General features: G+C 43.0%; 1 protein-coding gene across 1 annotated transcript in view; it reads left to right on the top strand.

Annotated features, from left to right (window-relative positions):
* Nucleotides 1-17,500, top strand: part of ptprt (protein tyrosine phosphatase receptor type T) — a 247,747-nt gene that overhangs the window by 163,964 nt on the left and 66,283 nt on the right. Inside the window, exons 20-23 of the mRNA XM_054616090.1 lie at nt 535-564; nt 7,624-7,778; nt 10,779-10,859; nt 11,783-11,818. Of these exons, the coding sequence (XP_054472065.1) occupies nt 535-564; nt 7,624-7,778; nt 10,779-10,859; nt 11,783-11,818 (302 nt within the window). The remainder of the gene's footprint in view (nt 1-534; nt 565-7,623; nt 7,779-10,778; nt 10,860-11,782; nt 11,819-17,500) is intronic.

Here is a 17,500-nt window from a genome sequence, read left to right on the forward strand (position 1 = left end):
TTAATACCAATCTTCACTACTGTTACTCAACAGTGTGTGATAAAGCATCAACATGGAGCACAACAGTGAATGAATATGATGTCTATTTTTTAACCAACAGGCCAGTCTCCTTTGAAGAAAAGATCATTTTACAAACCATAGGTCTCCTTTTTATCTGTTATATGTTTGATTGACTTGACCATTACAGTGGAGTATTTCAGGCATCGCTAGAGACGACTGTTAAACCGTCCATAGATGATCTGATAATAATGTGAATGTCGTCCAATACCTTGACAATCAGTAACAACACGATAAGATAACTTAATAACTAGAGAATCAATAACTGAATGTAAAAACTTAATGAAACAAATTCAGAGAGACAGAGTTGATGGACAGCAGCACATCTTCACATGAGGACACAGCAGTTAGAGGGACAGGTGGATAAGAAGTTTTAAAAATAATTTTCCATTTAAACCATGAACTAATCCAATGTGTTTGTCCTTCTTCTGGGTTTTGCTCTGTTGTCATCATCGGCCTCACCTCACCATGCTTCAGAAGACATGCTTATTCCTACTCTTATTACCTGTAAGTAGAGATTTCAAGTCAGGAAGAACTAATTTGTTCCTCGTGACAAGCTTTTGATTTCTGTTCAGATGTTGTCTTGTTTGACTTGTTTCATTTTGGATCCATAGTGAATTTGAGGAAGTACATTGTTTCTGTCAGAACATTCACACCCTACAGACATCTTTCCCTCGTGGTGAAAGAAAGAAAGAAAACGTCCTCTGCATCCTAAAAGGTCTAGAGGATTAGCTGCCAGAGACACACAGCAGTCTGCAGGGACAATGAGACGTTTGACAGGTTGACATAAATACGAACTCTAAAGAAATATGAATTCATGGTAGTGATACAACAGAACCCACACTGTACCAAAGCTAGAGGCATCAACACCTTCAGCAGCTTGAAAAAAACGATATATATAGTACTGATGTCTCTATAGAGATAGTACTTGTGTCTCTATAGAGATAGTACTTGTGTCTCTATAGAGATAGTACTTGTGTCTCTATAGAGATAGTACTTGTGTCTCTATAGAGATAGTACTTGTGTCTCTATAGAGATAGTACTTGTGTCTCTATAGAGATAGTACTTGTGTCTCTATAGAGATAGTACTTGTGTCTCTATAGAGATAGTACTTGTGTCTCTATAGAGATAGTACTTGTGTCTCTATAGAGATAGTACTTGTGTCTCTATAGAGATAGTACTTGTGTCTCTATAGAGATAGTACTTGTGTCTCTATAGAGATAGTACTTGGATCTGGCCCTGAGAAGTTAGGCTTAACTCTGAGCAGCTTTTCAAGATCAAACAATCCCCTGAATATCTGTTTTATGAAAAGGAAGTCATTTTAAAACTCAAATTTGAATCAAAGATGAGTTGTGAGCCATATGAGAAAAGATTCAAGTAGAGATATGAGAAAGGTGTGTTTAATGATAAGAACACTGATGGTTTGAGCTCACGACAGCTCGTTTACATGATGCTATTAATCTCCGCAATGACTCCACTCTTAGAGCTCTACCTTGTGTTAGGAAGACGTCTCCGGTATCCACAAAGTCCCAAACTTAGTCATTGTAACTTTCATCACCATCCTGCTTCACATTCATAAACCGACTATAAGAGACGGAGCATTTCTATTGGACACACACACACTCACACACACACTCACACACACACACACACACACACACACACACACACACACACACACACACACACACACACACACACACACACACACACACACACACACACACACACACACAAACACATACACACACACACACACACACACACACACACACACACACACAGTACATGACACTCACTTATATAATCATTACAGTACATGTCGTGACACTCACTTATATAATCATTACAGTACATGTCGTGACACTCACTTATATAATCATTACAGTACATGTGTGACACTCACTTAGATAATCATTCATCATTCAACAGTTCACACTGAAAACCAGGTTCTTCTCGTTACCGTTAGTTACCATTAGTTACCGTTAGTTACCGTTAGTTACCGTTTTTATCAGTCTGGTGTCTGTCAGTCCAACGTTTCCTCTCAAACAGAAGAGTAAAAACCCAACGTATCCTCCTCACATCGCTCAGCACCGACTCATCAGATGGGCAGGGCTCAGACTGCGAGGTCGGAGTAACTTCAGCGCTTAATGAAGTGCCGCTGTGACTTTCATTAAAGAGGGATTATGTTGCGCTTATTGCCGCTCATATTATGACAACATGAATTAGTTATTTAAATTAGTCCATTAAGGGGATGAATGTGTGAGAGGTAGAGGTGTAGAGAAGAGGAGGGAGGAGAAAGAGAACACTTCTTCCTCTCTTTTATCACTTTAGACCTGCTTCCCTGCAGCCTTCGTCACCTCCTTCCTCCCTCACCACCTTCCCTTTCCTACCTTTTTTTACCTCCATTCACTCCCCTCGACCTTTTCTCTTTGCTCCTCTTATTTCTTATTCTCTCACCAGTTTTTCATCTTTCCCATTTGGCTTTCCTTTCTTTGTTCTCCTCCTCCTCCTCTTCCTCCTCCTCCTCGCCTCCTGCCCACTTTCAGTCCGAGTGCCTCCAGGAAAAGGCCACTCTGAGCTCCAATCACCGAGGAGGTGTGGAGGCTCCTTTAGCGGTAAATGGGTGAGGATGAGGGGGAGGATGAGGGGGAGGATGAATCAGGGCTGATGGAGGGAAATCACTATGAGAGAAACTTTACCCGGGCTGTTCCTCCGTTCTTTCTGTCTCTACCGGCTCACTTCCTGTTGTTGTCCTGTCATTGGACCCTCTGGAGCAGACGGGTGGAGCAGACGGGTGGAGCAGACGGGTGGAGCTGATGGATGGAGGTCTCATCTGTTTCTCTCTCTGGATCCATCAGCTCTCTGTGGTTTCACGTTTCTCTGTCTCTTGGCTGAATTGCTTGTAAAAGTGCAGCTCATCATTTGATCCAAGACACACACACACACACACACACACACACACACACACACACACACACACACACACACACACACACACACACACACACACACACACACACACACACACACACACACACACACACACACACACACACACACACACACACACACACACACACACACACACACACACACACACACACACACACACACACACACACACACACACACACACACACACACACACACACACACACACACACACACACACACACACACACACACACACACACACACACACACACACACACACACACACACACACACACACACACACACACTGGCCCATGCATGAATGATGTGTGTCCATAAGAAGTGCGTTGTGTTGGATGACCCGTGACGTCTCTGTGGTGGAACACAAACCAAAGCTCAGCTGGACTGAAACGTCTGGAATAACATCTGGTTAAAGTTCAAACTGATCACATGAGCTTCGTTATGGTTTTAATTGGAACAAATCTTTGAGTTGAAAGTGAATAGCTTTTTGTGTTTAAAGTCTCAAAGTACAGAAGAGAACTTTCTCTGAAGATTTATGTTTAAGTTAACGTTCTTCAGATATTTTTATTGATTCAGCGTTTGTGTTCCTTTAGTCCTTTACTTGACTTTAAAACATGTTGTGTAACTTCTTCATTAGAGTACACACTCTTCTCCTCGCAGTGACTCTGTAGTTACTCAACCCTCGTTCATGACAGTTGATGAGTCATCGTAGTGAAGATGTGATTAATGCGCTAAAGGAAAGTCATATTTCTGATTTGTGTTTCTGATTGACTCTGCAGGACGGAGATCTTTTCAGAGACATGTGAGCAGGCGGCTTCGTGATAGGTCACTGAGAAACACACCCACTCATCATGTAGTGTGCACCAACAGCCAAACACAACACACACACACACACACACACACACACACACACACACACACACACACACACACACACACACACACAACGAGTTGAAGAATGTGTCGGTGGATTCTGGAGGTTTTTCTGTTGACTTTTGAAAAAGAAGTGTGAGATGTTTTTGTTTATTTATGACTTAACTGCAGATGAATTTTAAAATGGTTCTTTCTGAATCACGTGTCAGTAATGGTGTCAGTGATGGTGTCAGTGATGGTGTCAGTGATGGTGTCAGTGAGGGTGTCAGTGGGTGTCAGTGATGGTGTCAGTGATGGTGTCAGTGATGGTGTCAGTGATGGTGTCAGTGATGGTGTCAGTGAGGGTGTCAGTGATGGTGTCAGTGATGGTGTCAGTGATGGTGTCAGTCAGTGATGGTGTCAGTGATGGTGTCAGTGAGGGTGTCAGTGATGGTGTCAGTGAGGGTGTCAGTGATGGTGTCAGTGAGGGTGTCAGTGATGGTGTCAGTGATGGTGTCAGTGAGGGTGTCAGTGATGGTGTCAGTGATGGTGTCAGTGATGGTGTCAGTGATGGTGTCAGTGAGGGTGTCAGTGATGGTGTCAGTGAGGGTGTCAGTGATGGTGTGTGATGGTGTCAGTGATGGTGTCAGTGATGGTGTCAGTGATGGTGTCAGTGAGGGTGTCAGTGATGGTGTCAGTGATGGTGTCAGTGATGGTGTCAGTGATGGTGTCAGTGATGGTGTCAGTGATGGTGTCAGTGATGGTGTCAGTGATGGTGTCAGTGATGGTGTCAGTGATGGTGTCAGTGAGGGTGTCAGTGATGGTGTCAGTGATGGTGTCAGTGATGGTGTCAGTGATGGTGTCAGTGATGGTGTCAGTGAGTGAGTGATGGTGTCAGTGATGGTGTCAGTGATGGTGTCAGTGATGGTGTCAGTGAGGGTGTCAGTGATGGTGTCAGTGAGGGTGTCAGTGAGGGTGTGATGGTGTCAGTGATGGTGTCAGTGAGGGTGTCAGTGATGGTGTGATGGTGTCAGTGATGGTGTCAGTGATGGTGTCAGTGATGGTGTCAGTGAGGGTGTCAGTGATGGTGTCAGTGATGGTGTCAGTGATGGTGTGATGGTGTCAGTGATGGTGTCAGTGAGGGTGTCTGTTGTTCATTTGCAAAGACAGTCAGCTCTGCTTTCTCACGCTGGGAGAGCCTCGGTTACTGGGTCGCTGTGTTCTGTTCTGACTGTGTGGGCCGAGCTGGACCGTCTCTCCATCGAGTGCTGAAAGCAGCTCCAACAGAACCAGTGTGTACTGGTCCACTCTAAGAGAGGAAGTCACAGAATAATCCCTGAGTACGTCATAGATGATGTCGCTCCTCGTTGTGATGTCACATGTTTTATGGAGGGTCACACATGTAGAACTCCTTCACATCACAAAGCTTTAACATGTTGAAACGGATGTTTGGTCCAAAGTTACAACGTTCCTTCAGTGAGACTGAAACCACCTTTGGCTCTGCAGAACGTCTGGGTGGATGTTTTACAGCCTGTTTCACTGGCTGTCTGCTTCATAATGATGCTTTACAGCCTGTTTAACTGACTGTCTGCTGCAGAATGAGGCTTTACAGCCTGTTTAACTGACTGTCTGCTGCAGAATGAGGCTTTACAGCCTGTTTAACTGACTGTCTGCTGCAGAATGAGGCTTTACAGCCTGTTTAACTGACTGTCTGCTGCAGAATGAGGCTTTACAGCCTGTTTAACTGACTGTCTGCTGCAGAATGAGGCTTTACAGCCTGTTTAACTGACTGTCTGCTGCAGAATGAGGCTTTACAGCCTGTTTCACTGACTGTCTGCTGCAGAATGAGGCTTTACAGCCTGTTTAACTGACTGTCTGCTGCAGAAGAATGACAGCCTGTTTTACTGAGCCTGTTTCACTGACTGTCTGCTGCAGAATGAGGCTTTACAGCCTGTTTCACTGCAGAATGAGGCTTTACAGCCTGTTTCACTGCAGAATGAGGCTTTACAGCCTGTTTCACTGACTGTCTGCATGTTAGACCACTAGATTCTGAAATGAGAGGGTTTCTATGGAATACAAACATTAAAAGGAGACGATGACAGAAAACAAAGAAACAAGGGTTAAAGTTAGGCTTAGGGTTAGTTTAGGGTTAGGGTTAGGTTAGGGTTAGGTTAGGGTTAGGGTTAGGTTTAGGGTTAGTTTAGGGTTAGTTTAGGTTTAGGGTTAGGGTTAGGGTTATTTTAGGGTTAGGGTTAGGGTTATTTTAGGGTTAGGGTTAGTTTAGGGTTAGGGTTAGTTTAGGGTTAGGGTTAGATTTATGGTTAGTTTAGGGTTATCTTAGGGTTATTTTAGGGTTAGGGTTATCTTAGGGTTAGTTTAGGGTTAGTTTAGGGTTAGTTTAGGGTTAGGGTTAGTTTAGGGTTATTTTAGGGTTAGGGTTAGTTTAGGGTTAGGGTTAGTTTAGGGTTAGGGTTAGGTTTACGGTTAGGGTTAGTTTAGGGTTATCTTAGGGTTAGGGTTAGTTTAGGGTTATCTTAGGGTTAGGGTTAGTTTAGGGTTAGGGTTAGGTTAGGTTAGGGTTAGGTTTAGGGTTAGTTTAGGGTTAGGGTTAGTTTAGGGTTAGTTTAGGGTTAGTTTAGGGTTATCTTAGGGTTAGGGTTAGGTTTACGGTTAGGGTTAGTTTAGGGTTATCTTAGGGTTAGGTTAGGGTTAGGGTTAGTTTAGGGTTAGTTTAGGGTTAGTTTAGGGTTAGTTTAGGGTTATCTTAGGGTTAGGGTTAGTTTAGGGTTAGTTTAGGGTTATCTTAGGGTTAGGTTTACGGTTAGGGTTACGGTTAGGGTTACGGTTAGGGTTAGTTTAGGGTTATCTTAGGGTTAGGGTTAGTTTAGGGTTAGTTTAGGGTTAGTTTAGGGTTAGGTTTACGGTTAGGTTTACGGTTAGGGTTACGGTTAGGGTTAGTTTAGGGTTATCTTAGGGTTAGGTTAGGTTAGAAAACCTTCTTCACTGACGTCTCACTGAAGGGTTAGGTTAAGACTTCAGTGAGACGTCAGTGAAGGTTTATATCAAAAATAATATTTAAAAAAATAGAATTCAGAGAAAAACTCAGCAAGGTTATTGTCTTTTCTTGGATTTTACAATTCAACCCACCGTCCTCTGAAGTGACATCATCCTCTGCAGTCTGCTGGTTCACAGGTCTACGGCATATCTCTGTTATCCTGTTAATATACAGATACTCACACACATATAAATATATATATATATTTATATATTTATATAAAAGTGAAACGTTGGAGAGAAGATAATTCATCTTATCCATCACCATCTCAAACCAAGACGCCACAGAGCTGGAGGTTAAAACACTTCTGACAAAGAAACCAGACTATGACCATAACTACTTTATTTTAATAAGCAACGGTTCTTAAACATCAAACACTTAGAACCCGTTTGAGCACCAATCATCTCCTCCAAAGAATGTCTTCAGATTTCACTCATGTTTGGTATTCAGGACAGATTATTTAGAAATGATCTTTGTAAACATTGAGTTTAAAACGTCAGAACTGATTCCAGGTCATTTCCTGTCTTCTGTCACTTTATGTTAAAATGTCTCCTCTGACATCATCGTCTCCTCTGACATCATCGTCTCCTCCACTTCTCCTCCTCTGATGTGTGTTTCTTTGAACACGTGTGATTGTCGGCCGCTGCATGTGTAACTATACCTGTGTGTGTGTGTGTGTGTGTGTGTTCATACCACAACAGGAAGTTGGCGAAGAAGCAGAAGGAGACGGCGAGCAGCTCCACCCAGCAGAGGGAGATGGGTCCGGTCTCCACGGCTGAGAAGAGCACCACTAAAGTCAGCACGCTGCACAAAGACGACCCGTTCTCCACCTCCAACCAGGAGCTCAACGGCTTCAGTAAGTTCTCCTGTGGTTCTGGTCTGGTTCTGAAGCATGTGTTCCTCCTTCACAGCATGTGGTGCTCCTTCACCTCCGTCAGCAGCATGTGTTCCTCCTTCACCTCCGTCAGCAGCATGTGGTGCTGCTTCACCGGCCTCCATCTTACTTTGTGCCGCTGTCGTCACTTCCTGTTCCCTCAACTTCTTCCCACGTAAACACATGATTCACCTGAACATCAGTGTCTTCACCTGCACTCTAAGAAAGAGTCAGTTACTGCCGGTTCTCTTCCTCTAACCGCCGGTTCTCTTCCTCTTACTGCCGGTTCTCCTCCTCTTACTGCTGGTTCTCTTCCTCTTACTGCCGGTTCTCTTCCTTTTACTGTCGGTTCTCTTCCTCTTACTGCTGGTTCTCTTCCTCTTACCGTCGGTTCTCTTCCTCTTACCGCCGGTTCTCATCCTCTTACTGCCGGTTCTCCTCCTCTTACTGCCGGTTCTCTTCCTCTTACTGCCGGTTCTCGTCCTCTTACTGCCGGTTCTCTTCCTCTTACTGCCGGTTCTCCTCCTCTTACTGCTGGTTCTCTTCCTCTTACTGCCGGTTCTCTTCCTCTTACTGCCGGTTCTCCTCCTCTTACTGCCGGTTCTCTTCCTTTTACTGTCGGTTCTCTTCCTCTTACTGCTGGTTCTCTTCCTATAAACGTCGGTTCTCTTCCTCTTACCGCCGGTTCTCATCCTCTTACTGCCGGTTCTCATCCTCTTACTGCCGGTTCTCCTCCTCTTACTGCCAGTTCTCGTCCTCTTACTGCCGGTTCTCGTCCTCTTACTACCGGTTCTCTTCCTCTTACTGCCGGTTCTCCTCCTCTTACTGCTGGTTCTTTTCCTCTTACTGCCGGTTCTCTTCCTTTTACTGTCGGTTCTCTTCCTCTTACTGCTGGTTCTCTTCCTATAAACGTCGGTTCTCTTCCTATAAACGTCGGTTCTCTTCCTCTTACCGCCGGTTCTCTTCCTCTTTCTCATTTCCCGGTTCTCATCCTCTTACTGCCGGTTCTCCTCCTCTTACTGCCGGTTCTCGTCCTCTTACTGCCGGTTCTCCTCCTCTTACTGCTGGTTCTTTTCCTCTTACTGCCGGTTCTCCTCCTCTTACTGCTGGTTCTCTTCCTCTTACTGCCGGTTCTCTTCCTTTTACTGTCGGTTCTCTTCCTCTTACTGCTGGTTCTCTTCCTATAAACGTCGGTTCTCTTCCTCTTACCGCCGGTTCTCTTCCTATCTTACTGTCGGTCGGTTCTCTTCCTCTTACCGCCGGTTCTCATCCTCTTACTGCCGGTTCTCCTCCTCTTACTGCCGGTTCTCTTCCTTTTACTGTCGGTTCTCTTCCTCTTACTGCTGGTTCTCTTCCTATAAACGTCGGTTCTCTTCCTCTTACTACCGGTTCTCTTCCTCTTACTGCCGGTTCTCCTCCTCTTACTGCTGGTTCTCTTCCTCTTACTGCCGGTTCTCTTCCTGTTACCCTCGGTTCTCTTCCTCTAACCGTCCGAGCTGCGATTGTGACGAAGCTTCATGTTGTTCATTGTTCACACTTTAATCTGGACTTGGATGTAGAATAACGAAGTTTCTTCACTTTACTTTGACCTTAATGTTTGTTTGGGAGTTTTCAACGAAAGAAAAATAACTTCCTTCTTCTTCACTTGGTTCTTTAATTACGTTTTTTTCTTCCAACTATATGATGAATGTTTATTTTATAAGTGGAGGATTAATTTATTTGCTTCGATATAGACGTGACTACACCTCGCCTAATATGTATCAGTTCATATATGGACATAATATGTATCAGTTCATATATGGACATAATATGTATCAGTTCATATATGGACATAATATGTATCAGTTCATATATGGACATAATATGTATCAGTTCATATATGGACATAATATGTATCAGACCATATATGGACATAAACATTTGAAAAAGACACACACACACACACACACACACACACACACACACACACACACACACACACACACACACACACACACACACACACACACACACTGATCCAGGCTCAGTCCTAATGAGACAGAGAAAAATGCTGACACAAGGAAGGAGAGAATAATATCTCCGTCTCAGGGCGAATAACCTTTTGTGTTATTGCTTCCTCCTCGTCACCAGATCTCCTCGCTGTTAAATAATCTTTTTGTTTTAGAGCTTCACTCGTTTTAAAAAAGCTTCTTCTTGAGAAACATTAGCATACAGAGACCAGAGAAGGTTTCATCTCAGAGGAGGAGAACATGTATAGGTATGAAGAGACGGGGGGAGAGAGGAGAGAGGAGAGAGGAGAGAGGAGAAGATTCGATCTACCTTTGTGGGTAAATCAGACTTTAGCAGAAAACAATGGAGCAAAGGCTTCTGTAATGATCAATATTCATTATTCAAATATTTATTGATATTTATTTATTGCTCATTGAGACAGAAACACTTTAGTATTTCAGAATTCTATAAGAGAACATTGATGGTTCCATCAGAGTTATTGGATTGTTCCTGTTCAATATGGACCATTGATCTCTTTGTTCTTCTTTTATTGTTTGTTGTGTGATGATTCACTGTTTGTTTCTCCTTCTCCCTCTTGTTCTAATCTGTCCTCTACTTTCTGTCTCTGCTTGTTTCACCTCCTTCCTCCCATGTCCTCTCTCTCCTCCTCGCCTCCTGCTTCCTCGTCTGCTTTTCCTTTTTCCTCTATTCTCCTACCTGTTATTTTCACTTTCTCTCTCCTCCCTCTCCTCCCTCTCCTGCCTCACGTTCTCTCCTCTCCTATGCCTCCATTCCTCCCTCTCCTCTTCTCTTCTCTCCTTTCTTCTTTCCTCTCCTCCCCTCGCCTCTCCCTCCATTTCTCTTCTATCCTATCACCTCCTGTTTTCCACTATTCTTACATCCTCTCCCCTTTGTTTGTTGTTTCTTCGTCCTCTTACTCACCTTCTTTTCTCCTCTCCTCCCTCCTCCCTCTTCCTCCCCCCTCCTCCACAGCCGCTCCCTCTCCCTGCTCCTTTTCTGTCCAGGGAAGCAAGACACTGCAGAGCAAGTCCCTTCTGAATTCCTACTACTCAGGTACACACACACACACACACACACACACACACACACACACACACACACACACACACACACACACACACACACACACAGTCTTGAAGATGCTTCAGGTTATTATTGGATGGATGTAGAAGCTGTAGTTTCCTGCAGCAGATGGACAAACGTTCCCTTTAAATTACTGTTTTTGCCCTTTTAGGTAGATCAGATGATACTACTGTAGTCGTAGTAGTCGTAGTAGTAGTCGTAGTAGTCGTAGTAGTAGTAGTAGTAGTAGTAGTAGTAGTAGTAGTAGTAGTAGTAGTAGTAGTAGTAGTAGTAGTAGTAGTAGTAGTAGTAGTAGTAGTAGTAGTAGTAGTAGTAGTAGTAGTAGTAGTAGTAGTAGTAGTAGTAGCAGTAGTAGTAGTAGTAGTAGTAGTAGTAGTAGTAGTAGTAGTAGTAGTAGTAGTAGCAGTAGTAGTAGTAGTAGTAGTAGTAGTAGTAGTAGTAGTAGCAGTAGTAGTAGTAGTAGTAGTAGTAGTAGTAGTAGTAGTAGTAGTAGTAGTAGTAGTAGTAGCAGTAGTAGTAGTAGTAGCAGCAGTAGTAGCAGTAGTAGTAGTAGTAGCAGTAGCAGCAGTAGCAGTAGTAGTAGCAGTAGTAGTAGTAGTAGCAGTAGCAGTAGTAGTAGCAGTAGTAGCAGTAGCAGTAGTAGATGTATTGATAGTTTAGTACGGCTGAAAGAGATCAAAGTACTGCTCCTTCTACCAGTGTACCCGTCCTCACACTACAGTGGTTCTGATGACATGTTGTTCATGTAGAGAGATGATATCTGGTTCTGAACTTTAACATGTGAGTCTCTGTCCCCTCTGTTTCTGACCCGGTCTCATGTGGATCCTGTGTTCTGACCCGGTCTCATGTGGATCCTGTGTTCTGACCCGGTCTCATGTGGATCCTGTGTTCAGTCTCTAAAGAGCCGGTTCCAGCCACGACCTCCATCGGTGAGTCACAACACTTCTCTTCTTCATGGTTCCTCTGAGCTTTAGATCCAGAGCTCTCTCTGTATGTAACAGACCATAATACTAATGAAACAGCTGGTACCTGTGTGTATGTGTGTGTGTGTGTGTGTGTGTGTGTGTGTGGCATTTACAATGTACACACACACACACACACACACACACACACACACACACACAACACACACACACACACACACACACACACACACACACACACACACACACACACACACACACACACACACACACACACAAGCAAACAAAGAGGTTAAAGTGCTGCAGTGACACTTGTGGATGTGTTTTATGAGATAGTATGTTCGTTGGCGTTGACTGCGCCTCGAAAGTGTACGAGAGCAGCGGCAGCAGCAGGGGGCGCTGAAGAAAAACTGACAGTTTTCAGCCTTCAACGAAAACACAGGAAGTCATTGAAACGTTTACATCCTGTTGGTTACGTTTGTAGGCTACCTGTAGTTTATAGACTACGTTTGGGTTCTATGATGTCCATCAGTGACATCGTTCTCTCCTTTAAAGGTTTCTGATGCTTCACATCGTTAATCTGTGGACTTCACACATTCCAGTTCTCTGACTGAAAAAATGTTGACATCAAGTTGGAATTAGGCTTTCTCAATAAATGTCTTTATTCACAGATACTAAATAAATAACTTTCTATATTATGATAATAATTATTATTATTATTATCAGCCACATCATGCACAACGTGAGTCCACTAGCCAACAATCTAGCGTCAAATCTTACATTTACACAGAAAATAAGAATTTTCTACAAAACGTGGTGCTTGTTGCCAAAACTAAGAGCCAATCAGCTCTCTGATCAGGAGACAGCCAGGCATTTCCCATCATGCACTGGGCAATGCAGTCTGCTCTAAAACCTGCAGCCGCCTCCTCTCTGAGGTCATCGTTGAACACGTGTTCATGACGTCAGAGCAAGTCGGGATCAAGTCGGACACAAATCTACCCAGCATGCATTGTGCTGCGATCGCCGGTGATCGATTCTGATCAGGACTGACTCATCTCCAACGAACCCAATATTGGTCACCTCCTCACCACCCCTCACCTCCCCCTCACCTCCTCCCTCCCCTACACCACCACCCCTCACGTGGGTCATTTTGATGTCCAGATTATTTATTTATTTTAATTAAAAAAAAAATAAAAATAAAAAATACATTATTTCGTTTTGTTTATCCAGTGGTGGGTACAGTACTGAAAGTGCTCTACACGACTGTCTACTCAGGTTATTTTTGATGCACATCAATGATGAAGCAGCTGACATTAATGAAGCAGCCATAAGTGAACGCTTGAGCGATTTGTGCAACGGCACAACTTTTCTGTCGTACATCTTCACAGAGTGACATCAGCGCCTCGTTGAACCATCTGCTCTCTCCACAAAGACAGAAAGAGCAAATGTAAAACTAAATGTTGGTCGTTACTGTGAAGAACAATCTGCTTTCCTCAACAAAAACATGGAAAATAGAAAAGAGGTTTACAATAGAACACATCTTTAAAGACACAGATATGATCATATGTTTGAATCATCCACTCATCCTTCTATCATCTGTTTTAATACTCAGTCATCTCCTTTCTTCCATCAAGTCGTCTCTCTGTTCTTCTATCAGCTCTTCTTTTATTCATTTCATTCTGCCTTTCCAATCATCACCTTCCTCTTCCTCTCTCTTCAACTCCTAACTGTTAGTCCATCCGTCAGTAACTGTCCACATCATCTCTTCTTTTCTCTCCAACTCTTAACTCATCCATCCATCAATCTATCATCAATCTATCATCCATATATGTTTATATATATATATATATATATATATATATATATATATATATACACACACACACACAGCGGGTAAAATAAGTATTGAACACGTCACCATTTTTCTCAGTAAATATATTTCTAAAGGTGCTATTGACATGAAATGTTCACCAGATGTCGGTAACAACCCAAGTAATCCATACATACAAAGAAAACCAAACAAATACGTTCAGAAATTAAGTTATATGTAATAAAATGGAATGACAGGGAAAAAGTATTGAACACGCTTACTGAAATGTATTTAATACTTGGTACAGAAGCCTTTGTTAGTGATGACAGCTTCAAGACGCCTCCTGTATGGAGAAACTAGTGGCATGCATTGCTCAGGTGTGATTTTTATGAGGGGCCGCCTGGGACAGAATTCATACTTGGTCTTACACACACTATTATACTCTCTCACATACACTATTATACTCTCTCACATACACTTATATACTCTCTCACATACACTAATATACTCTCTCACATACACTATTATACTCTCTCACATACACTTATATACTCTCTCACATACACTAATATACTCTCTCACATACACCACTATACTCTCTCACATACACTACTATTCTCTCTCACATACACTACTAAACTCTCTCACATACACGACTATACACTCTCATACTTACATGTAAAAGGACTTTAATAGTTTGAATATCGGAAGTGAGTTTGAATGAAACGGAAGTGAGTTTAGCCAAAACGGACGTGAGTTTGAATGAAACGGAAGTGAAAGTTTGATTTCGGTTCTGATGGGGTGGGCCGCCTGTCAATCATGGTGGCACTGGCCCACATTGGTCCATATGCGGCTCCATCAGGGACTCTCTAAATCAGGAGACGCCACATTTCCCACCATGGACTTGGTCACTCTGCTGAAAAAGTCTGACATCAAGTTGGTAGGCTCTCTGCATGTGAGAAAGGTTTTGGCTTTAGTGTCTATGGCAGCGTACTCATTGCATGCGGCTCACAGTCACATGCGGCTCGTCAAGCTATAATTGGTGGCTCGCATGGTAGCTTCCTATGTGGTAACACAGCCAATACATTTTTTCAAATGTGCTTCATAAACGTACAACATTGCACTACAAAAACGCAAACATCTGAATTATACTTGTCCCTTCACCCAAATAATGAAGGAGAAATTAAAAGTATTAAGCCTTAATGGTGATCCCTAAAGGGGAATTGTCAACCTGTCAAAATCGCACCCAGCGTGCATTGTTTACAACACGTGACCGCTCAAAATGTAAAGGCGGGCTACTAAGCTCCCCTCACACGCTCCGCTTGCCAGCTGAAATACGAAATGGACCGGTTTTTAATAAAAAGGGACAGAAAAGAACTCAAAAACCAGACGAACAGACAGACAGTGTTGCTAGTGGAGTGGATGAGGGAAATAAGTCCGAGGACAAAAATCAGCAGGAAGACATCGGAGAGGGGACGGGCAGAGAAACGGCAGGTGTAAAAAAAAACGAAAAATAAGAAGCATACAAGATGAGCACAGACTCTCTCCCGTTTCATTCAAACTCACTTCCGTTTCATTCAAACTCACTTCCGTTTCATTCAAACTCACTTCCGTTTCATTCAAACTCTCTTACACATACTACTATACTCTCTTCCATCTACTATACTCTCTGTTACACTACTATACTCTCTTGCATACACTACTATACTCTCTTACATACACTACTATACTCTCTTACAAATACTATTATACTCTCTTACATACACTACTATACTCTCTTACACATACTACTATACTCTCTTCCATACACTACTATACTCTCTTACATACACTACTATACTCTCTTGCATACACTATTATACTCTCTTACATACACTATATACTTTCTACATACACTACTATACTCTTAATACACTACTATATCTCTTGCATACAACTATACTCTCTTACATACACTACAAATACTATTATACAAATAAGTTCAGAAATTAAGTTATATGTCTTAAAATGGAATGACTCTTAAACAGTACTGAACACTCATACTTACATGAAATGTATTTAATACTTGGTACAGAAGCCTTTGTTGGTATATGACAGCTTATAAGACGCCTCCTGTATGGAGAAACTAGTGGCATGCATTGCTCAGGTGTGATTTTGGCCCATTCTTCCACACAAACAGTCTTCAGATCTTGAAGGTTCCGTGGGCCTCTTCTATGAACTCTGATCTTTAGTTCTTTCCATAGAGTTTCTATTGGATTCAGGTCAGGTGATTGGCTGGGCCATTCTAGCAGCTTTATTTTCTTTCTCTGAAACCAATGGAGAGTTTCCTTGGCTGTGTGTTTGGGATCATTGTCTTGCTGAAATGTCCACCCTCGTTTCATCTTCATCATCCTGCTAGATGGCAGCAGATTTTTATCAAGAATGTCTCGGTACATTTTTCCATTCATCCTTCCTTCAATTATATGCAATTATATGCAACTCACTACTTGCCGGAGCCCCGGCGTCGGCCATCAGACCTCTGGAGCTCGTCTAGAAAGCTGCAGCTCGTCTGGTGTTCAATGACCCAAGTTCTCCCACACAACCTCCCTTCTCCGTTCTCTACACTGGCTCCCTGTAAGAGCATCCAGTTACAGACTCTGGTGCTAGCCTACAGGGCAGTGAGAGGAACAGCTCCTTCCTATCTCCAGGCCATGAAGCCCTACACCCCTGCCCGACCACTTCGCTCTGCTGCCTCGGGGCGATTGGTTGCCCCGTCGCTCAGAGGTCTCTGCGGCCGATCCACCCGGTCACAGCTCTTTTCTGTCCTGACCCCACAGTGGAGGAATGAACTCCCCACTGACCTCAGGACAGCAGAGTCGCTGCCCATCTTTAAACTCACCTCTTCAAGAAGTACTACCCTGATAAAGAAGTACTACCTGATACAGAAGTACTACCTGATAAAGAAGTACTACCTGATAAAGAAGTACTACCTGATAAAGAAGTACTACCTGATAAAGAAGTACTACCTGATAAAGAAGTACTACCTGATAAAGAAGTACTACCCTGAGCCTTCCTCGTAGCACTTATTGCATTCGTATTAGTTTGTAGCACTTATTGTTTTCGTAGTAATTTGCTTCTGCACTATACTTTTGCTCTGGTTTATGCTTTTAGAAGCTTGTTTAAGAAAGGAGATGCACTGATGACTTCTGGTGACTAGTAGTTCTCTTGAATACCTATGTTGAATACACTTATTGTAAGTCGCTTTGGATAAAAGCGTCTGCTAAATGACTGTAATGTAATGTAATGTAATATGAAGTTTGCCAGTGCTGTATGCTGAAAAACAGCCCCACACCATGATGTTCCACCTCCAAACTTCACTGTTGGTCTGGTGTTTTTGGGGTGATGTGCAGTGCCATTTGACCTCCAAACATGGTGTGTATTATGGCATCCAAAGAGTTCCATGTTGGTCTCATCTGACCAGACTATATTCTCCCAGTATTTCACAGGCTTGTGTAAATGCCACGGCGGTTGATGCATTACTTATTGTTTTCTTTGAAACAATTGTACCTGCTGATTCCAGGTCTTTCTGAAGCTCTCCACTAGTGGTCCTTGGCTCTTGGACAACTCTTCTGATAATTCTTTTCACTCCTCTGTCAGAAACCTTGCGAGGAGCACCTGGTCGTGGCCAGTTTGTGGTGAAATGATGTTCTTTCCACTTCCGGATTATGGCCCCAACAGTGCTCACTGGAACATTCAGAAGTTTAGAAATCCTTCTGTAACCAATGCCATCAGTATGTTCTGCAACAATAAGGTTGTGAAGGTCTTGAGAGAGCTCTTTGCTTTTACCCATCATGAGATGTTTCTTGTGTGACACCTTGGTAATGAGACACCTTTTTATA

This window comes from Anoplopoma fimbria, chromosome 17, assembly GCF_027596085.1.
Source record: "Anoplopoma fimbria isolate UVic2021 breed Golden Eagle Sablefish chromosome 17, Afim_UVic_2022, whole genome shotgun sequence".
Lineage (NCBI taxonomy): Eukaryota > Metazoa > Chordata > Actinopteri > Perciformes > Anoplopomatidae > Anoplopoma > Anoplopoma fimbria.